General features: G+C 39.4%; 1 protein-coding gene across 1 annotated transcript; it reads right to left on the reverse strand.

Annotated features, from left to right (window-relative positions):
- Positions 1 to 2344: 2344 nt before the first annotated feature.
- Positions 2345 to 4573, reverse strand: LOC145996810 (uncharacterized). The gene has a single exon (XM_083133342.1). The coding sequence runs from the start codon at positions 4571 to 4573 to the stop codon at positions 2345 to 2347; it is 2229 nt and encodes a 742-aa protein (XP_082989468.1).
- Between the last annotated feature and the right edge of the window lie 22368 nt (positions 4574 to 26941).

Here is a 26941-nt window from a genome sequence, read left to right on the forward strand (position 1 = left end):
ATTTTTGGTAACTGGTTAATGTAGCAATATGACTGTTTTGCTGTGAAATACTTCCACATTTTTTCCTTTAGTGTTCTGTTGAATCTTTCAATAATACTAGCTTTGACATCAGGGTTCTTAGTGGTAAAATGATGAATGTTATTAATTCTGAAAAATTTTTGAACTAAAGAATTGAGAAATTCTTTTCCTTTATCTGTTTGAATAGTAATAGGTTTTCTTCCCTTTGATTGTTGAAGAATAACTCTGAATGCTTCCATTATGTTGGTACCTGTTTTGTTGAGCAGAGGCACTGCCCATGCATATTTCGAAAATGCATCGATAACTGTCAACATATACTTGTAATTCTCATTTTCGGAACTAATACTTTTCAAATCAACAAGATCTGCCTGCCATAAGTCATCAATGTTGTTAATAATATAACGATTTCGAGAAAATTTTCTTCTCAATGGCTTATGTAATGTGTATGTTTCTTGTCCTTGTAACCATTCTTCAATTTTCTTTTTGGAATATTTTTTTCCTGTTGCTTCCCATAACCTATTGACAGTTGAATACCCCGCAGGGTTGGAGATGCTGTAATAGATGTTCCTCAAAGTGGAATCCATAGTTCACTAATAATATGAAAGGGAAGTGCGAGTGTTATTAATACTTTAGCCAATTGGTTTCAACATTTTTGTTTTCCCCTACTTGTTTACATAAATCAGTTTTCAATTTTTCTATTAATTCCCACCGTCGGGAATTACCAATAAGCTCCTGAGAAATATTAACATTGGTTAGAAATTTAGAAAAATATTCATATCCTCTAGGATTACTATTTTGTCGATTTCTGACAACATCACTGATAAGATCTACGATATTACTTCCGGGGATAACCTTGTTGTAAATTTTGGTCTCTCCTTGAGAATTCCATTGAATATTACTACTTGTTTTCAGACGGCGATACAATATGTCTGCTTTTGAATGAAACTTTTTAGGGATGGTCGCCAATATTTCATCGTAAATTGGGTCCGAAAGTGCACAACCATGCTCCAATTCTTGATTTATATCCTTCTCGTCATTTTGATCCTGATGCTTTTCTTTAGATATTATGGGAATTTCCATAGGAGAATTTAATTTTTGTACAAAATGAAGATATCTGCTTAGAACTTGCTGATACATATTCCATTTCTCTTCATCAGATAATTTTTTTTGGTGCAAAATTTTACTCATTTCTGCATCCAAATTGGAAAGCGGTATAAAATTATGTTGTTGTTGATGATGTATTTTCCGGAATGTATCCTGTGGCACCAGGATCATCTTGTTTGCATGCTCCATCAATTAAAAAGACTGGAAAAAATCCCGCTAATTAACGGTCCAATGAGATATGGTAAAAAGCCTCCGGATTGTATGATATACTTCTTCTTTTTCTTCCACGATGTTCCACGCTTCACTAACTTTCTTAACACTTGCTTATAACGAGCTAATTTCTTCTTCTGGCTTTGTTTCAACTGAACATTACCTTTTAAAGTATTATATGCACATTCAGAAATGTCATGAACCAAGGATTCATCTGCATTTTTTAGAATGGTTTGTCGCACTGCAGGTTTGCATTTCGATAAAGTTCGGAGCAATGTAGCGTTCTTCATCATTGGGGATGATATGACGGAATGGTATTTTCCCACGGTGATTAAAATACTTATTTAGGTACATAAATGTAATTATATTCGTCGTCCGGAAACACACAGGTTCTGAATCGAAACTTTTCTGGCGTAGTTTGTTTCAGGTCGAGAAAAATGTATCCATAAGGTGGAGATGTGGCATCCTTGTAAATTTCGACGAAGAATTTTTTATTTTCCGGATAAATTTGAGAAGACAAATGCTGAACCTGACCTTTATCCCTAGGATTCTTAAAGCAGACAAGATAGTGACAATTCAATGATATATCACGGCATCCTTTCCCTTGATGAAATACATTTTGTGATAGAAATATTAAACTAATATTTCTATGATGGCAACCTTTTGTAAAAAGATCAACAACTCTACTATCAGCTTCTCTCATCAGATCATCGAGTATAATCAAATGGGGTCCTTCTTCTGGTGTGTATACCTCCATGTTGGGAAGTCCTTTGTGAAATTGTACGTCACTTGAAACTCTATTGTATAAGGGCTGCCACTCACTGTAACACCAGGTAATATTAATAAAATTTATATTTACTAAACTTTTAAGATGTAGTAAAATTCTCGAAGAAAAGTTTGATTTTCCACATCCAGACGGTCCAGCCAGAATCATAGAAAAGGGATGTTATTTTAAGGTATGGCCTTCACGTATGATCAACCTCTATCGGGATCAAAAATACTTCTGACAGATTTATTTCGTGCGCTGTTTCTTTTGTGGATTTGAATATCCAAAAGGCACAGTATCCAGATCTTCAATGATTCTTCTTTTTGTGTAAACCACTTTCAAGATTTCACTTTCAGGTCTGTTGAAGATCCTAAAGTCTTTACTTCTTACAATTTTCTTATTGTTATGTACATGAATTGCTTCTGTCTCATTAACCACCATATTTTTAATCGAAAATATATTTATCTTCTTGGTATTTGCATAGTTCAGGGTGATGCCTTTTACTTTGCAGACGCCACTTTGAACTTGTGTGGTAGGGTTTTTCACATTAAATGCATAAGATTTTGGGCCCGTGGAGACAAACTCCGTTATGTAACTTCCATCACCATAAATCTCCAGCTCATCAGTCATCTCACCAAGATAATTACCCGTCACCGGTTCAAATTCTCCGTTTCTTGAAATGTAAATAACACTATCTGTGTCGTAATATATTACACGCTCATTGAGCTGCTCAAGATATTTGTACAGATGAAGTCTCGCCCCTGCCGTAGTGTAAACAGCAATAACTACATTTACGTTTGGTAACTCAGCGACTGCCTCATCTACATGTTGCCAATTCATAACAAGAGAATTCTCGTCGATAGGAATAAGCGAATTAACACTAACGGATGGATTCATGAGTGCAGTATACAGCTCAGAGGGTTGTGATACTATCGAGGTTTTTGGCATATTTGGTCTCTGCCCATATTTGCCCCAAAAACTATTGAGCATCAATTTTGCGAGACACCGTTTTCCAGGGTTGATCTCAATTTTGTCATAGTCCAGATGGATTCCTTCTTTCTTGTAATATTCCGAGATAAAATTTACTTTATCTTGCTCAGTTTTACAGCTGGATGGCCAACCACTAGCTTCTTGCTTCATTTTTAGAAATTTGTCAATATATTCCACAAACAATCCCCCTTGTCTTGTTTTCGGGTCAAAACTGGTTACTCGGTATTGCCACGCTTCGTACATCTTTGTAATTTTGTATCCTTCCTGAACTGCCTTTCTTAGCTCATCTGCAACCCATGTGCCTGTGAAGGATCTCTCGTCTGGATTATGAATACATTCTCCCTGATTATTCTCGTCAGCACATGATCTGCACAGGGTAAAAAATAACTTCCCTTTCATTTTCATGGGTAATACAGGGTGGTAGAGATTTTTTGGGGGTAGAACTGTACACATTACAAGCCCCTCGATATTCTCAATGTTGGGACAGTCTTCGGCGAGAAAAATGGTTGGATGTCCTATGGGAAATTTTCCATACTTACAAATATACGGGTATAGAGAACAAATGTCAATGTATTTTATCTTCTCACCGTCACTAGCTTTGTAATATAACTTTGAGGCATTCGTTCGACCACCAGTTAGACTCGCTCTAGGATCCAAAGGCTTCTTGATAGTCATAGGGTGGTTTTTCACACACTCTTCAATCTCAGGATTCTCTCTTTTTAACTGTCGCCACTCACATTCCCACATTACTTCAATCTTGTTGCCACTTCTCTCCAAGCGTTGGGTTATTCTTTGAGTTCTCTCTCTTCTGGCATTCATGGTGTCACCACCTTCAAATTTCTCTTCTCCATTTTTGCTGCTGTAACATTTATCACAAAAATGGTAATAGCATCCGTGAAATTGTAAAATATGACCGTTACCTTCTTCATCTTCATAATATCCATCAACTTTAATCCCAGATATTCTTCTTTCTAACCCTTTTCCAGCATGCTCAATAGATATTCCTCTTTTTATCTCCTCATAAACAAGCCATTCAACTGCTGCAATGGATTGGTTGTCTCCCCAACGATATCCAGTTGATGGTATTACACCAATTGTATTCTCACGCAAATAATTCCTTCTATATAGTAGGTTACAAACACCAGATATTGTCACACCTTCTCTCCAAACATCAATACCACTTTCTTGCAGAAAGGTCTCCCTAAACTTCAAGCAAGCCAGTCGAAGGATCTCAACATCATTTATACAATAATCAACAAGTTCAGATTCAGCATTGAAAACATAATTCTTGTCTTTCTGTTCACTGTACCATTTTAGAAATGTTTCTCTTTCTTCCGGTTTCATCTGGTCTGGTTGGTAGTATTCTACATCAGGTAATGGTCCACTGTAGAATTTGTTTTTGGAATTGTTGAAAAGATGAGGGTAGTATCCTTTCTTCCTACCATCGGGCAGGTCGAATGCTTTTGGTAAGCTTGACAGCGGCATAGGCAAAAAATTCAATGAATCAAGAAATCTAACATGTCCCGCTTGCATCAATAGGATTTTCGATCCATTCATAATAATCTCTGGAAAAACCTGGAATTGGGTAATCATCGTTCGCAAAATAAAATGTCCATCATACCCCTTCATATTATGACATATACAGTAAATATCATATTTGTGAGGTAGATTTTTAATATAAGACAGAAACTCTTCCACTGGTGACTCCTTGAAAATATACTGCCTTTTCCCACAACAATTACAGGGGACCGACACATCAGGTATGTCTTTACAAGTGTTGCAAACCTGTTGGACAACACAGAGGTTTGGTTTGTGTTCTGTTCTATCTGTATGATTGTCATATTTGCTGTCCTGTGTACATTCAAGATCGTAAAATATCAATATAAAGGGTTTTTTGTTTTCTGGCGGTGATGATTTTTGAATGTAACAGAGATGACCGCTAGGACAATGTTTCTTACATATTCTGCAATATACTTCACCACAAATATGTTTTGTTTTTCTCTGATTAATAGCAATAATTGTTAGACAATCAGGGCATTGGTGTAGTTTCTCACAAATACTTTTCCCGTTCTTTGGTTTGCGTTTATGTTCATTGAAGCATACATCCCCGTGAAACTGTCTGTTGCAATCTAAACACACTCTAATTTCTGGTGAGTTTTCATGAGACTGGAAACACTTATTACATGTACGTGAGCAATCTGTGTGCTTTGTGATGGACGCAAATTTCTTTCTGCAATGTTCACAGTAATAAGCACATGCAAATGCAGATGTCAACGAAGTGATAACATTGTAGTGGTATTCATGATGCAGAAGGTAAAGAGGTGTTCTTGTTATATCGGTACTACCAACAAACATTATATTATTACCACTGAGATCAGCAAAAACAACAATCCTATATTGTGGCAAGACATTTTGAAATCTTTTCAGTTCTTCCACACCGCATCCTCTTTTTGTAACAACCACATTTGCTTCTCTGCATAACTCCAGAGCTTCAATTTTGACAATCGGGCGACCCATTCGGTATTTACTTCTCTCATTATGGCCTTTAAGTTGTGTATATGCTTTTGCTACGACAATTGCTCGTGGAAGGCACATGTAATCTTTATTTGTAATGCATATAATTCCAGACCGTTTTCTGCAAACTTCGTCCATATTCTCTAAACCTTTCTTAAAACGTCCTGTCCCACACGGCACTCGTACACGGTGCAGATGGAAAATCAAATCATCAGACGACAAAAAACTGCTATTGCTCTGAACTAATTTCTCGAAGCTCTCCCAAACCACATCTGAATTAATTTCTGTTGCTAGTCGAAAACTTATCCAAAAAGGATCTCTCGGTGAATTGACATTTCTTATAGTTAAGCCAACATGGTCTTGTTCTTCAATATTCCTTGTTAGTAATTTTACTATCTGGTTCAAACCGTCATGAATCCACTGTAAAGGATTTTCGTTTTCTGGAACATGATGAAGACGTACATTCATCTGCCTACCTTGAAGATTAAACTTTTTATAATGACGATCAAACTCATCCAGCACAGTAAAACGATCACTTTTCTCCACAGTATCTTCCTTCCCACTTCTGTGTGTTGATCCACCCCCCGTTTGAATCACATGTGGGTTGGGTTGGGTTTCTAAGGGGTTGGAATCGGATACTGTTTCTTTCCCGGGTAATGGAAATCCAACAAAACTATTTATATCGTCTAATATCTTCTGGGTACAAATATTATTGTCTAATCTACAGTCCTGTTTTTCCGACAGATCACATACACTTTGAGGTGAACTGATTACGCATTCTATTTCCTGCACAATTTTCTGTGTAGAGATTTCTTCCGACTCACCACAAACACTAACACAATTCTTAATTCCTCGAATGTTCTGGGTACATATATTATTCTCAAATCTGCAGTCCTGATTTTCCGACACATCAGTTGTATTTCGTGGAGAATTAATTGCATATTCTATTTCCTGCACAATTTTCTGTGTAGAAATTTCTCCCGAATCACCACCAACACTAACACAATTCTTCATTCCTAGAATGTTCTGGGTACATATATTATTGTCAAATCTGCAGTCCTGATTTCCCGACACATCAGTTGTATTTTGTGGAGAATTAATTACAGACTCTATTTCCTGCACAATTCTCTGTGTAGAAATTTCCTCCGACGTACTACCAACATTAACACAATTATTCATTCCTAGAATGTTCTGGGGACATATAGTATTGTCAAATCTGCAGTCCTGATTTTCCGGCACAGCACATACATTTTGTGAAGAATGGATTACAGACTCTATATCCTGCACAATTCTTTGTGTAGAAATTTCTCTCAACTCGCTACCAACACCAACACAACTCTCAATTTCTCGAAGAATATTTTCCGTTGATGGTAAAGAAGATAGTTCATCTGGAAGAAAGTTATCCCTTATTGAGTTTACATTCCCATTGACAATCACTATAAAATTGTGCTCCTCTTTCGGACAATACTAAAACTACCTCCCTTATAATTTTATATTTTTATTACACGAAATTAAACGTTTTGATTTCATACTGAAATTAGCCACCTCGAGTTGTTCATTCTCGATTTTAACCATTAAAATTACTAACACTCTTGCATTGTCTATTGATTACCGAGGCTCTTTTTCCACACACTCATCCTGTGAAGCCATTTTCGATTAGCCTATGTGGTTATACATTTAAGCACTCATTTATAAAGAAATCCCCACCAATATGGTTTATTTATTTTATTTAACATTTTCGATAGAATAATGCAATGTCATTCTGAATTACAAATTCCCTGATTCGATTCCTAGTTGGAAAAATTAGTAGCTTTAGGAGCAGCGCCATCTCACCAAATAAGGATAACTTTCCAATTAAATAATGAATGAATGAATTACAAGGAGTATTTTTATAACTGTTGATCCGAAATATACGTAAGTACATAATATTTAACTATCTTCTGTAATGATATTCCATGTTTTTCATTCGGCAATCTCACACGCACACTTAATAATAATAATAACGATAATATATAGCCTATGTATCACTTACCCATTTCTGTTCACCTCTGCTTCATCCATCCACAATAAAAATCGACCGAAAAGAATACACTCGACGGTGTGGACTTTTTTTTCCTCGCACAGATCCAAAATACGTCGTGGCGCACAGAACTCACAACCACGAATTGTACTGCCAACAACTTCTACGCGAGACTATAAATACTGACAAAGTTGACTGACTTTGCCTCTCTGATTCAGGACTAAATAAATAAATAAATACAGTTTGCAATCCCCTTATCAGGCAAGCGTAATTCCTACTGCCGAATTTCGACCTGGCAATGCACATAAACTCTCCCCTCCCTGCAACTGACCTTTGGAGACGTAGAAGAAAATTTTTCACAGAGCAACCTAAAGAACTAGAGAATTGTCTATCCTTAAAACACAACTTTGAGTAAAACAAATCCAGCTCCACGCATTTTTTTTCATAAATCTTAAACATTTACTCATGAAATTAGTTTGCTAACGCAAATACGAAGTGGCCCCCCTGCGTTGCAGTCTCTAGCGTAGCTCTCGCATAATAAAAAGTTCTTAATATATAATGTTACTCAAAAACACCATTCCCTCCAAGCATATGAAATCTTAAAAAAAAAATCTATCCCCGACGAGAAGGGGAAACCGCAATTTATTTATTTTTTATTTATTTTGTTATTTTTTTCAACCACCCAATGTCGTATTAAGTGGGTACCTAGAGGAAACTGGGGGGGGGGGTAAAGACGGCCAGAGGCATGATGCTGATCACATCACCCCTACCTTCGACCGTGTATAACAGAGCATGGTGCTTTATCTCCACACCCCTCCATACCTCCATACCGTGGTGCAGGGCACAGGGAAGAACTTCACTTTTTTTCTTTTCTTTTTTTTTAAAAAAAAAATTATCACCATCATAAGTGTAACTTCAACCATAATTATTTTTAATAATATAACCAAGGAACCCCTGGTTCGATACCCGTTAGAGATACATAACGGTTGTAGATCCAGTCCCGATTAGTCTTTCTGCACATAAAGTGGACTTAAAACTAGAGAACCCGAAATATGATACAAAAAAGTTGCAGACGTAATTTAGTCATAGCCACAAACACCGATGACCTCTCTGACGTCACTCAGACAGACACATTTGCTCAATTCCGACCTTATTCATGCTACACACAGTTCGTATCAAAAGTTGACCAACAAACAAAGGATAAAATTAACTTGTAGTCACCATCCCTTTCGAACTGTCGGACGTCGACCCCAACAGACGCACTTGCCTCATCCTTAGGTTGCTCCTGCTCCACAAAATTCTTATCAACAACGTGACCGACAGATAAGTTTACTCACAGTCATCAGCACTATCAACGTCTCCGATATCTACAGACATGTCGGAGACAGGCTTGGCTCATTCCAAGATTAATCATGCTCCGTACATTTCTTATCTACAGAATGACCAAGCTTAGGTTTACTTATAGTCATCAACGCTATCAACCTCTCTGATACCAACACAGACATGCCAGGACATGCCCGACTCATTCCGTGCTTCAGCACGCTCCTCAAAAATACTTTCGTTTACATGTAACGTCAGAACTTGGTCACACATAAACCGAAATTCCCCGATGTCACCCATGTAGATCGCCCAATCACATGACCAATCTCCAGCAATCAGAGCTTTGTGCTCAGGAGACTCCTTGCTCAGGGTGAAGATTATACACTTCAACACCAAAGTCACGTGACCAGTCTCAACCAATCACAACTTGGGGCTCAAATAACTCATCACTTAGGTTAGCTTATGCCCTCCAACGCTACAAATACAGAGACACGCCCCCGTAAACCCTACGTAGAGTCACGTGACCGTGCTCGTGACGTCACAAAAGTTAGGTTAACTTAGACCCTCCAAGACTACGAACATTTAGCCACGCCCCCCATAGAGTCACGTGACAGCTCTCGACCAATCAGATCTTGTTCCCGGGAGCCTCCATACTACTAAGGCAGAACGATATCAACTTGTCGGCTAAACATTTTTCATCATATACACACGACAAATATTGTAAGTATGTAATTTAGATAATAAACAATAGTCCCAACACAAAATAATATTTTAAATTTAAAAATAAGCACTAGTTCCAACACGAATATTTTGCCTTAAATAAGTAGCACTTTAATACCAACGCTTCGATCGTAAGTTATTGAAAACTTAGTTCCTTTTATTACAGCTTAGTTTTTGAAGGTACGTTATGCTAGTGACATTTTCTGTTGCTGTTTCCTGCTTGTTAGATTGTAATGGATCGAAGTGATAGGCAAGCGGAGACAAGTTGCAGGCGGTTCCCTTGTCTCGTTTTAATTACAGTCATGCCAGAAAATGCATCTTCATAAAGATAACTGGTAGAAAATAAACAAGAAATTTCATTTATGTTTCACGTACATTTGCTTTTCGTTATTTACCGTCGTTTTTTCTTCCACTCTTGTCTAATCGCGACGATGAGGGTGAATGATGATATGATGCAATTGACGAACGGTCGTCACTCACAAATGACACCCATGCCCAAGTTGGGATTCGAACCTGGGATCCCTCCTGGCATCGTAGGGCGCTGCTCTAACCACTCCGTCACAGAGGCCGGCTCATGTAAAATCAGTTTTCAAACTTATTCAATTACTCACAGTTTCAAAAAACTGTTCTCCAGTCTTTTGTCCAGTAAGTTGAAGGGTTTCGTAATGGAAAAGGGCTGTCTGTCACTTTGGGTTCAACAAAAGGGTTCACGATCTACCAAGGAGGTATTTAGGGGGTCCGGAGTCCCCCCCCACCGAAATACTTACCAAGTTCTAAAATTAAATAATCAAAATATTATTGTTTAGCAGTTGTTATGTAATGAATGGTTATTTATTCCCGCTAAGCTTATTAGAAGGCAAGGAATTTAGCTCATACGGCTTTGAAGGACAGTTCCAAAGATTTTTGCACATTATCACAATATGCATAAAATATCAATCAGTAACTTTACTTTCGTCAATTTTAATAGGCAATTAAAAGAGATCACTGTGCACTTATTTTTGCTTATTACAATTGGATCTAACTTGTTTTTTGTTATTCAATAAATATTCAATTCTTTATCTTTTTGACATTCATTTCCTTGCCAGGGCAGTTGGTTGTATGCAAATTTTGGCGATTTTAACTATATGTAAGCTAGATAATGAATACATGCTGTTACATATATATTCTTTTAACATCTTTTACCTATTCATGTAATAATGACAATACAATATTAATTAATTTACATATTTAATTAATATTATTTTAATTTAACTTAATATAATAATTCTATGATTATTATTATTGAGACAATTGGACCCCCCGAAATGTATTTCTGGATACGTGCCTGCAATCCACATATCTTTCCCTTGTCGATCCTCATGTTAAGGATGATTTTCGAACGAGAACACCGACATGTTAAAACGAACTGCAAGCAATAATATCTGAAACAATGAAAATCTGCGAACAGGAATCACTTGCTTTCGTAATCTGACTAAGACTGAAACATTCCACATTTCGGTTAATTACGCCGATCGACATTCGACAGTGAAATACACATAGAAACAAACAACCCGTTCTGCAGAGATCGAACAGCTTTCACGCAGAAAAAATCTACGTTCCTGTGTTTACATATTTTCTCGCTAGATGGCAGCTTCCGGTATTGGCTTGAAACGTTCACAATAATGTATATCATTTTTATGATGGTGGTGGCAATTTCCAACCATAATGGACCTTTCCACTAGGACACAAGAAACGTTTTAAATACATTCATTTTACGGACTATGACACAAAAATGAAGTGTGCAAAATATCTCGGCGATATTTGTTTTGGGTCTTGAGAAATACGCCTTAAAACATCGCCGAAATTCACCTCCTACGTCACTGAAGTGAAAACGGCCTCTGACGTACGCAGACGTCATCTATCAGCGAGGCGTGCAAACAGGGTTTTCTGCTAGCAACGTGAACGTAGTGTGTGCCGTGAAAGCGACAACAGGAAGTCATGAGTTAATAATTACTGGAACCATAAACCAAAAAATTTACGGCTCAGAATATTACAGCTAATAATTTTTATAAAATACTTTAGAATGTGATACCCTGTAACATTTTTACCATTTTTCGAAATGTCCGATGTTTATTTGGAAGAAAATATGGAAAGCATGTTTATGCTACCATCTAGCGGCCTATTTTGAAACTCTTGGTGCGTTTCTTTTTGAAGGTACGAATTTCCATGATTTCTATCAATTTGCACTCATTTACTACTCTCATGCCATGAAGAAAATATTTTCTTTCCTTGAACCATTCGGCATCGAGAAACAAAGAAAATGAAAGTACTATTTTTTCTTCTTCTTCACTACGAGAATTGTGGTTGGTTGTGGATTCTGTTTATTTAATTATTGTTAGTCTTAATATTCAACCGGTCAGTCGTCCGAAACTGACATTCTTTATTTGGACGCATGAACTTGTTTATGATAAAATAAATATTTCAATTAATTGGTATTTCAGTAGAATAACCAAGATAAAAAAAAATACAATTCTCACGTGTCCAGTTATGAACAATATACTATGGTTTTCCATGCCCAAGATTCATGTACATTTGTATGTCACGAAAAGCGATCATCATATCCTGTGACTAGTAAACGACATTTCTTAAAAATATATACATACATATTACGGTACATGCATGTGAATTATGAAAAAAATAATTTAATTCTTGTCAATCATCCACAATTTCATTCAATTTCACCGAGATATATTAGGGAAGAAAGGAGAGATAGCAGAGAAATAGAGATAGGTGCACAATTAAAATTGGTTAAAATGAGAGATTTGAAGAATTGCGAGAGAGAGGAGGGGGTAATGCTAGCTTAGAAAGAAACATACAGATAAGAAAGGCTTAAAAGAGAAACAAAAAAAAGGCCACAGAAATGAGAGGAAAATTGGAATCCAAAGGGAGAACCCGTAAAATGTATTTAATTTATACAGGGCCGGCTGTTGGGGGTGGGGACGTGTCATCACCTACAGCTGCAAATTTTCAGGGCGGCAAAATTTGGATGAGAAGATAAGATAAATCTATTGAAAACTTGGAAGTTATATTATTACTGTATAAAACTTGTTAGAAATAGCTAAACTAACTAACTCTCTAACCTTCTTAAACCCGAAGGTTCATGGCTGCAGCAACACAGGCCTTCCATCTTTCCCTATCTTGAGCAAGTTCTATATACTCTTTTCCATCCCTACCGATTTCCTTTAGGTCTATCTCAACGTTGTCCCCCATCTTCGTCTTGGCCTTCCTACAGGTCTCTTATGCCTTCCCGATGGTGCAGTGGTAGCGTCGTCGCCTTGTAAACAAGGGGTCCCGGGTTCGATACCCGGTGAAGGCACAAGTGGTTCGGATCCCACTTTAACTGTAGGTCCAGTCGCGATTAGCCTTACTGTTCATAAAGTGGACTTAAAACACCAAGTCAACCAACCTACAGGTCTCTTACCATCAGGTTTCCCAACAAGAATCCTAAAAACTCCTCTTTAGAAATAGCCTCAATAATAAGTAAATGGTGAACGTTTTAATCTTTGCCGGTAGCCGTTGCAACTGGCGAACGAAGTTTTTCGGAACTAAAACCAACAAAAATATATCTTCAGTCAACCATGTCGGAAACACGCTTGAGTTTGAGCAGTTCCAACTTTTGGAACTGTTTGCTTCCAACACCAGTTGGCTGAGACGCTAGATTACTTCGATGTGATCAAGGAATTCGCTAGTGCCAAAGGAAGATAAGTTTCCTTCAATTAACAAAGATATTTAATATCACTATATTATAGTGAAGGGGTTTAAGTAAAGGATACATTGTTACGTTTTAGTTAAAATAAAAACCTACGTTTTTTTTGTTATACAATCCATTATTTTAAGGTCTGTATTAAGAATCAAAATTGTTTCCATTTAATGCAAGATAGACAAAGAATATTACATGCAATTTTTTAAAAAAAAAATCAAATCTAATACATCTCATAGACCTACAACGGTAAAAATATGTGGTCAAGTCTTCATAACATTTGTTTCTTAATACTTATCACATTTAAGATACGTTTCATTATATGAAATGAGGACTGTATTCGGAGATATTTTAGAGCGTATACGCCAAGTGTCGTTTCCCTTTACATGGATGAAGTCATTTAACTTTTACAAGAAAAGGTCATTGATGGGTGAATTACTGATTATGACATAATTGACATAAAATACATTATTACAATAATATAGAAAAAATTTAAAAAAATTAAAAATATGGAAATCATATTTTAATGATAACATTGAACATAAAGGCTACAATATAGTATTTCATAGGCTACAGTCCAGCATATTATTGTATTTTGATTTCTTGTTGAAGTTACTTTTGTGAATCTTCACTTTATATACTTTTAATAACTTTGATAATACTGCTAATAAAACTAGAAATAACTAACTTGGAGGAAAATATATTGAAAACCGTAACACTGTTAACACCTTCACACGGGGCTTCATGGTATTTCGAAATCTCACACCATGTTAAGTCAATCTTCTACATTGGGCAATTAAGGACAGACCTAACCTTACTTAACACCTGCACAGAGACCAGGCTAAAAAAAAAAAAAAAAGCTCTAACATTAGCTGTGCATATTGTGCACACTTCTACAGAATTATTATATTAGCCAAACGATGGCAATAAGAAACTGGCATTCACCGTGTAAAGATTGGTGCAATTTCCGACAACAGAACTTCTGTTGTCAGCTTCAATTGAAATCAAATGATGTAACGCCCACTAAAGGGAAATGCGCGGAACCAAATTTCCCGCTAGAAGTCGCTGCAGGTTATCTTAAGCGTTATCGCCCAGTGAGACGCCGGAAGCAAAACTTTTCCGTTCTGTTGCCTCGCTTAATCATAACCTCTCCGACATCTGTTCTAGTACGCCGATGTCGCCGTATACGCTCAACTATAGCCTTGTATAACATGTAGTCAGTGTGCGAAACAACGGGGGGAAGCCGGGTACACCACCCCCACACACAAAGTATTTTGTCCCTGGCAAAAGTAGATTACTTTTATCCCCCTAAAAAAATGGCAATGAAAGCATACAGCATAACAAAGAGAACTCAGAACTCATTCGTGACCATTAATTGTAAACTCATCAACGATTTCCACGCCGAAAAGTATGCAGCCTTGTGGATTAGGAGGAACATTCTGCAACTGACCAACCTCACCGAACCTCTTCTTCACAATAAACTTGCAGGTGGTTGAAACTGACCAACCTCACCAAACCTCTTCTTCACAATAAACATGCAGGTGGTTGAAACTGACCAACCTCGCCGAACCTCTTCTTCACAATAAACATGCAGGTGGTTGAAACTGACAAACCTCACCGAACCTCTTGTTCACAATAAACATGCAGGTGGTTGAAACTGACAAACCTCACCGAACCTCTTGTTCACAATAAACATGCAGGTAGTTGAAAATGACAAACCTCACCGAACCTCTTCTTCACAATAAACATGCAGGTAGTTGAAACTGACAACCCTCACCGAACCTCTTCTTCACAACAAACATGCAGGTGGTTGAAACTGACCAACCTCACCGAACCTTTTCTTCACAATGAACATGCAGGTGGTTGAAACTGACCAACCTCACCGAACCTCTTCTTCACAATAAACATGCAGGTGGTTGAAACTGACCAGCCTCACTGAACCTCTTCTTCACAATAAACTTGCAGGTGGTTGAAACTGACCAACCTCACCGAACCTCTTCTTCACAATAAACTTGCAGGTGGTTGAAACTGACCAACCTCACAGAACTTCTTCTTCACAATAAACTTGCAGGTGGTTGAAACTGACGAAACTCACCGAACCTCTTGTTCACAATAAACTTGCAGGTGGTTGAAACTGACCAACCTCACCGAACCTCTTGTTCACAATAAACATGCAGGTGGTTGAAACTGACCAACCTCACCGAACCCCTTCTTCACAATAAACTTGCAGGTGGTTGAAACTGACCAACCTCACCGAACTTCTTCTTCACAATGAACTTGCAGGTGGTTGAAACTGACCAACCTCACCGAACCCCTTCTTCACAATGAACATGCAGGTTGTTGAAACTGACCAACCTCACCGAATTTCTTCTTCACAATAAACTTGAAGGTGGTTGAAACTGACCAACCTCACCGAACCTCTTCTTCACAATAAACATGCAGGTTGTTGAAACTGACCAACCTCACCGAACCTCTTCTTCACAATAAACTTGCAGGTGGTTGAAACTGACCAACCTCACCGAACCTCTTCTTCACAATAAACTTGCAGGTGGTTGAAACTGACCAACCTCACCGAAACTCTTGTTCACAATGAACATGAAGGTGGTTGAAACTGACCAACCTCACCGAACCTCTTCTTCACAATAAACTTGCAGGTGGTTGAAACTGACCAACCTCACCGAACCTCTTCTTCACAATAAACTTGCAGGTGGTTGAAACTGACCAACCTCACCGAACCTCTTCTTCACAATAAACTTGCAGGTGGTCGAAACTGACCAATCTCACCGAACCTCTTCTTCACAATAAACTTGCAGGTGGTTGAAACTGACCAACCTCACCGAACCTCTTCTTCACAATAAACGTGCAGGTGGTCGAAACTGACCAACCTCACCGAACCTCTTCTTCACAATAAACTTGCAGGTGGTTGAAACTGACCAACCTCACCGAACCTGTTCTTCACAATAAATTTGCAGGTGGTTGAAACTGACCAACCTCACCGAACCTCTTCTTCACAATAAACTTGCAGGTGGTTGAAACTGACCAACCTCACCGAACCTCCTCTTCACAATAAACTTGCAGGTGGTTGAAACTGACCAACCGCACCGAACCTCTTTTCACAATAAACTTGCAGGTGGTTGAAACTGACCAACCTCACCGAACGTCTTCTTCACAATAAACTTGCAGGTGGTTGAAACTGACCAACCTCACCGAACCTCTTCTTCACAATAAACTTGCAGGTGGTTGAAACTGACCAATCTCACCGAACCTCTTCTTCACAATAAACTTGCAGGTGGTTGAAACTGACCAACCTCACCGAACCTCTTCTTCACAATAAACGTGCAGGTGGTCGAAATTGACCAACCTCACCGAACCTCTTCTTCACAATAAACTTGCAGGTGGTTGAAACTGACCAACCTCACCGAACCTCTTCTTCACAATAAACTTGCAGGTGGTTGAAACTGACCAACCTCACCGAACCTCTTCTTCACAATAAACTTGCAGGTGGTTGAAACTGACCAACCTCACCGAACCTCTTCTTTACAATAAACTTGCAGGTGGTTGAAACTGACCAACCTCACCGAACCTCTTCTTCACAATGAACATGCAGGTGGTTGAAACTGACCAACCTCACCGAACCTCTTCTTCACAATAAACATGAAGGTGGTCGAAACTGACCAACCTCACCGAACCTCTTCTTCACAATAAACTTGCACGTGGTTGAAACTGACCAACCTCACCGAACCTCTTGTTCACAATGAACATGCAAATGGTTGAAACTGACCAACCTCACCGAACCTCTTCTTCACAATGAACATCCAGGTGGTTGAAACTGACCCACCTCATCGAACGTCTTCTTCACAATAAACATGCAGGTGGTTGAAAATGACCAACCTCACCGAACCTCTTCTTAACAATAAACTTGCAGGTGGTTGAAACTGACAAACCTCACCGAACCTCTTGTTCACAAAAAACTTGCACGTGGTTGAAACTGACCAACCTCACCGAACCTCTTCTTAAGAATAAACTTGCAGGTGGTTGAAACTGACCAACCTCACCGAACCTCTTCTTAACAATAAACTTGCAGGTGGTTGAAACTGACCAACCTCACCGAACCTCTTCTTTACAATAAACTTGCAGGTTGTTGAAACTGACCAACCTCACCGAACCTCTTCTTCACAATAAACTTGCATATGGTTGAAACTGACCAACCTCACCGAACCTCTTCTTCACAATAAACATGCAGGAGATTGAAACTGACCAACCTCGCCGAACCTCTTGTTCACAATGAACATGCAGGTGGTTGAAACTGACCAACCTCAGCGAAAACCTTGTTCGCAATGAACATGCAGGTGGTTGAAACTGACCAGCCTCACCGAACCTCTTCTTCACAATAAACTTGCATTTGGTCGAAACTGACCAACCTCACCGAACCTCTTCTTCACAATAGACTTGCAGGTGGTTGAAACTGACCAACCTCACCGAACCTCTTCTTCACAATAAACTTGCACGTGGTTGAAACTGACCAACCTCACCGAACCTCTTCTTAACAATAAACTTGCAGGTGGTTGAAACTGACCAACCTCACCGAACCTCTTCTTCACAATAAACTTGCAGGTGGTTGAAACTGACCAACCTCACCGAACCTCTTCTTCACAATAAACTTGCAGGTGGTTGAAACTGACCAACCTCACCGAACCTCTTCTTCACAATAAACTTGCAGGTGGTTGAAACTGACCCACCTCACCGAACCTCTTCTTCACAATAAACTTGCAGGTGGTTGAAACTGACCAACCTCACCGAACCTCTTCTTCACAATAAACTTGCAGGTGGTTGAAACTGACCAACCTCACCGAACCTCTTCTTCACAATAAACTTGCAGGTGGTTGAAACTGACCAACCTCACCGAACCTCTTCTTAACAATAAACTTGCAGGTGGTTGAAACTGACCAACCTCACCGAACCTCTTCTTCACAATAAACTTGCAGGTGGTTGAAACTGACCAACCTCACCGAACCTCTTCTTCACAATAAACTTACAGGTGGTTGAAACTGACCAATCTCAGCGAACCTCTTGTTCACAATAAACTTGCAGGTGGTTAAATTGACTTTAAGGTTAAACGTGGCAGTGGAAATGTGGATACGTCTTTGGTGTTAACTCTTCTCGTTTACGAGTTTGGGTTTTCCTTGAACGTAAAAACAGTATTTCTAAATTGCATGACCTAGGCTAGAACTAATGATGAGAGGTACTTAGAATAGCAAAGGCAATAGTTTAGTTTACTGACTGGTAACACATTTGCACACCCAAAAAATTTACTTTCCAAAATTAAATCACAAATATGCAAGGGTGTGGGCACTTGCCCCCCTTCCTGAGATATCTGGAAAAAGTTACAAGGAATATTGTTCTCTAAGATTTACATCATGTCAGTTACAGAAAATCAACTGCCGTGTCCAACAAAATAACGAGATAACGTTTTCACAAGATACATTAGAATCATGTTGACAGCGTTAACTAGGCGTGTGAGGGACGGAAGCTTTTTAGTAAGGATGGGTTTGGGAAGAAAATATTAGTAATCCTGACATTCGGGACTGAAAGAATTGTCCATTTCACGACCAGGTCAGGAAATTGTCGAAATTTCCTGGTGCGGTGAAAATCTCGAATTGTATGCACACTATTTCCCCTTCAAGTGATTGTTCTTGCACTTATGGAATATAAACTGTTAATTTCAAGAACGTTCAGACACTTATAGTGTAGAAAATATCAAGAATTAGCCTCTTTTAAATAAGATCCTTTGGAATTTCTCGGCTGTTCGGAATTACGAAAAGTCGGAATCTGACCTTGATAATTCACACCCCGACATTTTCAATTATGACTTTTTTTTACAGTACTCTTCGGCATGTAAAAACATGGATGGATCAGAGGTAGCATGAACGGCAATAGATTAAGTGGTGTCTGTTAAATATCTGTGCTTTGTAAAAGAAAAAAGTACAAAAAGACAAAGAACTGTTGATCAACAAAGTGATAGATGTTTATGGAAAGGAAGCGAGACGAATCCAGTTTCTATGTTGATAGCAGACTGGAGTCTGAAGTTGTAAACAGCACAGAACTATTTTAAATTCAAACTATATTAAATTCAATTTGAATTTTATGATTTGCAAAGTAGTAGTAGTAATAATAAAATAGCAATAGTAATAATAAAATCAACAACAATACAAGTGTCTATGACTGAAGGACAAGATATGAAATCTTAGGACGCCCTCCCTCTTCCCCGAGAAAAAAAATATTCTGCAGGCGGCTTTGGAGTGCCTCCGAAGCAAAAATTTCAATTCGCACAGAGCATGTAGTTCAGTGTCACATTCTTTTAAAGTTTTGCTGTGAGTGAGACATCCCTTCATTCTTAATAGCATTGCAATAGCGCAAAATGTCTCATTTTCTTCTTAAGTTCCAAGTTTCACTGAGGACCTACATTGATAACAGTGGCGAAGCGTGACATTTTTAAGTAGTCGTCACAAGATTTGCCAAACGTCAGGATCGATCTCTCAACGGAGGGGGGGGGGGGGGGGAAGAGGGGGCACAATATTTCTCTGGGATAAACGCCATGGTCATTGCCAATTCAATGTAAAAGCATATACCACAAATCTTACGACTACAAATGACAGTTAATTCTACCCCATGCGATGAGAATTATTAAATATGATCTAGACTGAAATGCAAACACCTCAATTGTCACGTTTAAAGGTAAGAACCTTTATGGTCTACCGTCAATTGTTGTTTTCATAATGAAAAGTAGATTTCATATCGTTCAATGTGTGTTTTTGCTCTTAACAAGTGGAAATAACAGAAATTCGCATTGGGGTGCCCAGGATTTTTGAGGGGGGGGGTACGTGTACTTTTTAGTACTCATTCCTCATTTTGCCATCTTTTCCTGTATTTGACGTCCATTTTTTTTTCTTTTTAAGAATATTGAACCTAATTTGGGATTATAACGCTCACCAACCCCTCCTTGAGCAAGCCACTTTACACTCGGAAGAATCTTGATGACTGCAGAGAAGCCCTGCCATGGCTGGAAGCATGGGGTGGTGACTGAAAAAAGGGCCTGTTATGACCCAGACCTTCAAGAGTGGGGGGAAAGTAGAGGTGGTTGGACCTTGTAGGGTGTCTGCCTGTTCGGAAGCGTTCGGCTCTTCACGGCACCGGCTGAGGCTCGCACCATTTTGCGATGAGCTGACGCTTCTAAAGCCTGAATCACACGGAACTGGAAATCCAATAGGAATGCCCTAGTTAGCGCTGGACTACCTACCCATTTGCTAGCTTTCGCCTCACACGATACTTGTTACCATCATACTGTCGATAGACTTTTGTTCCTTAAGACATTGCGCAGAGAAGATAATCTGTAAAGATGGACGAGCAATTCGTAGAATGTTGTAGGAGAATTAATGTTTTACGCTTTTATTAATAATTAAAAAAGAAATTATGAAAATATGGTAATCAATGCGTACCAAACAAACTTTATAATTAACTCGGGTATGCATATTCATACATGAGATTCGGAGGATTCATTCACAAATTTAATAAAAATCAAATATTTAATTTAATACACTTGTATTAATAAGGATTTTTATTTTCTTCTAATTTTATTTGTCACGTACACATCTCATCGCTTTGCATAAATACCTAAATATTAATGAACTGTACACGAATGCACTGTACGTCATCTCTTCTCGTTTTTTATTGGAAACTAACAAGAACAGCCAACACTCGGAAACCACAGACAAAATCCTCCCCTTTGCAAACTCACAGTCAAGTCAAATCAAGTCGAGGAAAGGCAGTAGCAATTAGAACATGGCCTATTCCTCAAAACCAGTCAAGCAGCCAGCCAGGCAGCCATCACATCCGGGCAGGTAGCCAGTTCAGCGCAAACAAACTGGATATCCAGTTCTGTGTGATTCGGACTTCAACACCATTGGCTTCAATAGAAAACTTGGCGGGAGGGTTCGGCGCGAGTTGTAGCACTAGGGCCTCATTTCGATGCGCGAATCTCTTTCGCATTTCGAGCTGTTTCATGCTGTCGCTTGGCTTATTTCTTACACACATGCGAGTATTCTGACTTTTTCTTTTTTTTACTTTTTCCCTAAAATATTTAAGATACAGGATTTTTATTATTATGCTTGGTCATCGCCGCATCTCCCGATGACCGAATTGATAATGATTTTCAATTTCCCGTTGCGTTTGAAAAGGACCGGCATCCGCCACGACCACTCAGGGAGGCAGAATGACTAGCGCCTGCCCTGCATTTATACCTGGCCAGTGACCACGCGGTCGCAAATTACTGGGGCCGCTTAATTATCAAGGAAATACTTATTTTCTATTCTTGTTTTGAGACATGATGCAGGAATAATAGCCAAGGCTAAAACTCGACCGAACATGTCTTCCAAAAATTTGTTTTTAATACGTTGTTGTAAGCAATCAATAAATACGAAAAATACGTTCCTTTTTTTAAAATTATTTATAAGGAAACCACCTGCAACATTTCCATTGTAGCAAACCATAAGAGAAAAAATTCACAGCTCAGATTATTACAGTTATCAAGTTTTACAAAATGCTTTAAAATGTAATACTTTGTGACACTCCTCTACTATTCATCACCATGTTCGATGTTTATTTGGTAGAATATGTAAAGCGCGCTTACGCTACCATCTAGCGGCTGATTTTGAAGCTCTCTGTGCGTTTCTTTTTAGGCAGTGTCTGCTGCCACGTTCTTTTTCTGCTGGAACCTCAACAAAGATGCGCGTGGCAGCAGACTCGGTCTTTGTCTTATTGTGATTTCATCATGCTATGTATGTAATTACGTCTGTAACACATACTGTGAAGTTGTAGCGATTACTTAGGCTGTGTCCGAAAGCTGCAAGACCATACTTGAAGCGAGCATACTTCGAGAGCATACTCGCAGTGCAGTCTTGAAGCCTGGAAGCGGAGAGCTTTCGAACTGCACTTCGACTGCAGCGCCAGCACAAGTGAGGATTGCAACAAAAGTTGCTTCGAAACTAAAATTATCAAACATCGACTGTATGTGCCACTCTTGTTTTCCATGAACAACACACACATGACTCGGCGTGCAGTTTATATAACACAGCACGTTATTAATTATAGAAATATGAAAGAAATTTGCTCTTTCAAATTAATTTTCACACATTTCGCAACATGGTTTACGATCGCAAAGGTAAAAAAAAAGGTAAAGTGCTCCCCTGTGCTTATCACCACGCCATGAAGGCGTATAGGGGGTGTGGGGGTAACGCCCCACACTTTCTTGATCCGGTCGTGAGTGGGGGTGATGTGATCAGCATCACGCCCCTGACCGCCTTTACCCCTCCAGGGTTTCCCCCAGGTTTACGATCGCGGAAAAACAAATTGTTTTCTCACTTTTAAACACTTCTCACTATAGAAGTAAGAAACCACGCATATATGAATAAAACCAATAAATAAAATTACATAGTATTTTAAAAACTTGTTTACTTACATTTCCACACAATGGAAGAACAACAACTACCAGCTGATTGACTTCAGACGTCCATTTTTTTAACAAATGAAAAGCAAGCACAGATCGCAAGTGTGCACCGCTCGTGTGCTGCGTCCTCTGGTCTTGTACACTCGTTTGCTTGGCGCTTTCGAACTGCACTAGGTGACGTCACTTCCGTCAAGACTGTACTTCAAGTATGTACTTTGTACCTTTTGGACACAGCCTTAAACAAAAATGTTTTAAGATTATGTCCCCCTTAGAATTCTTCTAATAATAAACCTAAATGCTCTCGTAATTAGGTTAGGTTCTGTTAGCATTAAAATAATATCGCTAAATGCTTTCTAAAGAAAAAGGTTCTAAATTACCTGTACATTCATTCCCACTAATCATAAACTTGCATTTCTCTCGTCTCAATTAGCAGACGAATTACGTGGCAGGAGCAAATTTGAAGCTTATTCTTACTGCTGACACGTGCGTGGCAGCAGACTCGGCCTTCTTTTTATAGGGGCACATTTCGATGGTTACTTTTCTATTTTCACTCATTTACTACTCTCCATGGGCGTCCGGAAGGGGGGGCAAGGTGGCCTTGCGCCCCCCCCTGGAAAATGAAAGTCAATAAAAAATTATGTATTTCACGGATATAATTTCATTCTAGCCACAATAACACGAGCCTTTTCATTTCTCCACACACAAAGAAATCCAGTGGTGTGAGGTAGGGGCCTTGGCTCCCCGGGCGAAATGCCCCGGAGGGGGGGCGGTTGGTTTGTGGCACGTTTTCCAAAAGTCCAGGTAATACTACGTCATGTAGAAACACCCGATAATTCCCACCACACAACGTAGAGGCCAAAATGTACGGGCCTATCAAGTGGTCACTTCTTACGCCACACCACACATTCACTGCAAACCTATGTTGATGATGGCGCACAATGATTGCATGCGTAATTGCGTATTGTCCATATCCCAGACGTGGCTGTTGTGGCTATTGAACATTGCCTCATCGGTCCACAAAACTATTGTTGGGAAATCTGGAATGACAAGAGTTTGTTTCACGTACCATTGGCAGAAATCCATGCGTAAGGGAAAGTCCGTGGGCAGTATGTGGTGCATCTTATGCAATTAGTATTGGTGCCATCCCTCCTCCTGAAGAACGCGGAACACATTGCTATGGTGGTTTGTCGCGTACGTGTGCTGGTGCCAGGACCGTCTCGTATCGCGTCCAACACGTCCTCTTCAAATTGCACAGTGCGCACAGTGCGGGGTCTTCCACAATCCCACCTACGCAGCAGCGGCACTAGGATTAATCATCAAAGGGTGTTGAGGGGGTGCGGAAAGAAATTTAGGGGGTGCGATGCTGAAAAAAAGGAAAACCATAGGGGGGCAAGGACAGTTTACTTTCCCTTAGTAGATAAGGTTTAGCATTGTGGCAGGGTAAAAATAGCAAAAAGCGGGGGCAACTACACCCCTAATCGCCGCCACTGATTAACATAAATTACTCACTGAAATGAAATGATATGTGTGAAATATTTAACTTTTGATTGACATTCATTTTCCAGGGAAGCTGTGCCCCCCTTGTCCTCCCTCTGGACGTTCATGATGATGTGCATTAAGTCTTATAATCCAAGAAAGTGGTCGTACAATGTAAACATGCAGATACACGTTGCAGTCTTATTGAACTAAGTAGTGAAATACAAAATGAAATTATCCTTGTCTTTAAAAACACAATTTGTGAACCTTTTCAATGTAACCAATGGAGGTACCAAATACATAGTACATTCCGTCTGCCACCTCAGGACAAAACCCGATATGCACAGCAAATTCGTCAGTGACTTGGTAATGATACCTTCAAAGCAGCTGAATTTTTTGCTGCAGTGTGAGGAAGAACAAATAGGCGGAAAATAAACCATTTATCAACAATGCAAAAGAAAAAGAAAGCATAACATAACTCACATTAATCTGTAGCAATTATCGAAAACCACAAACAGACTACTTGAAGAAACAAAGGAAGAAAAAATTCATAACACGAAAGAAAAAAACGGCCAATGACTGCCGCCAGTACTGGAAAGTATGTATTTCGGCATCTCTTTCAGTGCTTGCCTGTTGCAATAAAAATGGTCTTACTTGAGTACCTAACATTCGGTGCTCAATGTGACTGCATGGCATATGACACTCTAAGGATTAGTGTTTTCAGTTGAACGTAGGGGGTGCGGAAGAAAATTAAGGGGTGCGCAAGTTCCCCTCGCGACTCCCTGGCACCGCCCCTGCACCTACGGTGTAGTAGAGGACCAGTTTCATGCAGTCGAGCATCAAGTCTTTGAAGGAGTGAATGTGCTGGTAACCGTCCATTGGGCAAACGTTCGACGAACACCATGCTTCACGCCTGTTTCGGTTTGCCTCTCCATAAACGGGATGCTTATCAGGAAGCTCATGGGTAGAGTACTCCGCCATCGTCCTGTTCCAGAACTGACCAGCAACGGGGGCACTTTCCCTCCGAGTGACGGATCACCACTACCGTGATTAGCACCCACGTAATGTCACCCAGGTGCCCACGCAGTTGTTGCAAACCGAGAAAGAACACTGGAATACGTACTCTACGTACAATACTCCTTGGCGCAATTCTACCACACACACATGCCGGACTAAACTCCACGCTGCGACACGCAGAACAGACAGTTGAGTTGAGTTGAGTTGGTGTTTTAAGTCCACTTTATGCACAGTAAGGCTAATCGGGACTGGACCTACAGTTTAAAGTGGGATCCGAACCACTTGTGTCTCCACCGGGTATTGAACCCGGGACCCCTTGATTACAAGGCGACGACGCTACCACTGCGCCATGTGGGAGGCCCTGCAGAACAGACAGGAAGAACAACGGCCGACTACACTCTCTACGTAGTATCCACTAATGCTAATACGTAACAGGTGACCTACACTCCCAGCGCCTCCACTGGGGCTTTCTGTATGACTTAGCTGAAATCAATCTCAGCGTAATCTGACGGCATAGCGACATTTTTGGATGAATTTCCCATTTCCCGAGTGTGGGACGGTGTCGCAGCAGTAGTGGGACATGTGGACATACGTCGTCATTTTTACTGACTACATTCCGATCATGTTTTATCAACGTTCTAGTCACCATATTTGTTTGAACCAGGGGTGCCCATTCCCCCCTCCCCGAACAAATCATGTCATGCGTCCCCTCGAAAATCATATCATTCGCGCCCTCAAACCATATCGTAATCTCTAAAAAGTATTTAATTACGACAGCGTGTCTACCGAAAGTAACTTCTTTCTCAGCTTTTTCCAAATGATGGACCTGCTATAAATTAAGCAGTATACCAACACTAAGCATTATATTTTAATAAGTGATGTTGTTAATGAATATCAAGAATATAGCTTGTCTTGTAATGCAGCCATAGTATAAAACTCCCTATTAACCGAACAGTTAAGCGCGAAACACGCATCCTGGCAACACATTACTGCGAGTGAAGCGAGGAAGAAAATTTTTACATCCATTACTTTGCAGGCTTTGCCAGTACACCGAAAAAGGAATCCAGAACGAATATACTTCACAGAACAAATCTTATATTTTATAGAGAAACATAAACGAAAAAAATTGTAGCCGAGATTATTGTCGGGGAGCGAGCCCCGTTCCGATTTGTATCCAAAAACTTTCGGTGGTTGGATAGGTGAATTTGCAAAGGACACTCACCATATGTAAACTACATGTTTAATGACAGACACATAAGTTTACATACATTACACATTCCCTGTCACACAGATGACAAGAGAGAAAACTGTAGACACAAAACGACGTCCTGCAACCATACTTGCTGCGCACTCGAAGACAAGTGTTGCCAACACCTACTTGGCAAATATAAAGAAAAATGTCTTGGCCGCCATGTTGGATCCAAGTACATTGTGGGGGCCAACATACCGCCCACCTTGAAATATATAATTTCAAAAAATAAAAAAATACAAAAATCAAAAGGTACACTGCAAACAAAAAATATGAAAAACAATTTTACACATAGT

The sequence above is a fragment of the Lepisma saccharinum genome, chromosome 13 (assembly GCF_977018435.1).
Source record: "Lepisma saccharinum chromosome 13, izLepSacc3.1, whole genome shotgun sequence".
Lineage (NCBI taxonomy): Eukaryota > Metazoa > Arthropoda > Insecta > Zygentoma > Lepismatidae > Lepisma > Lepisma saccharinum.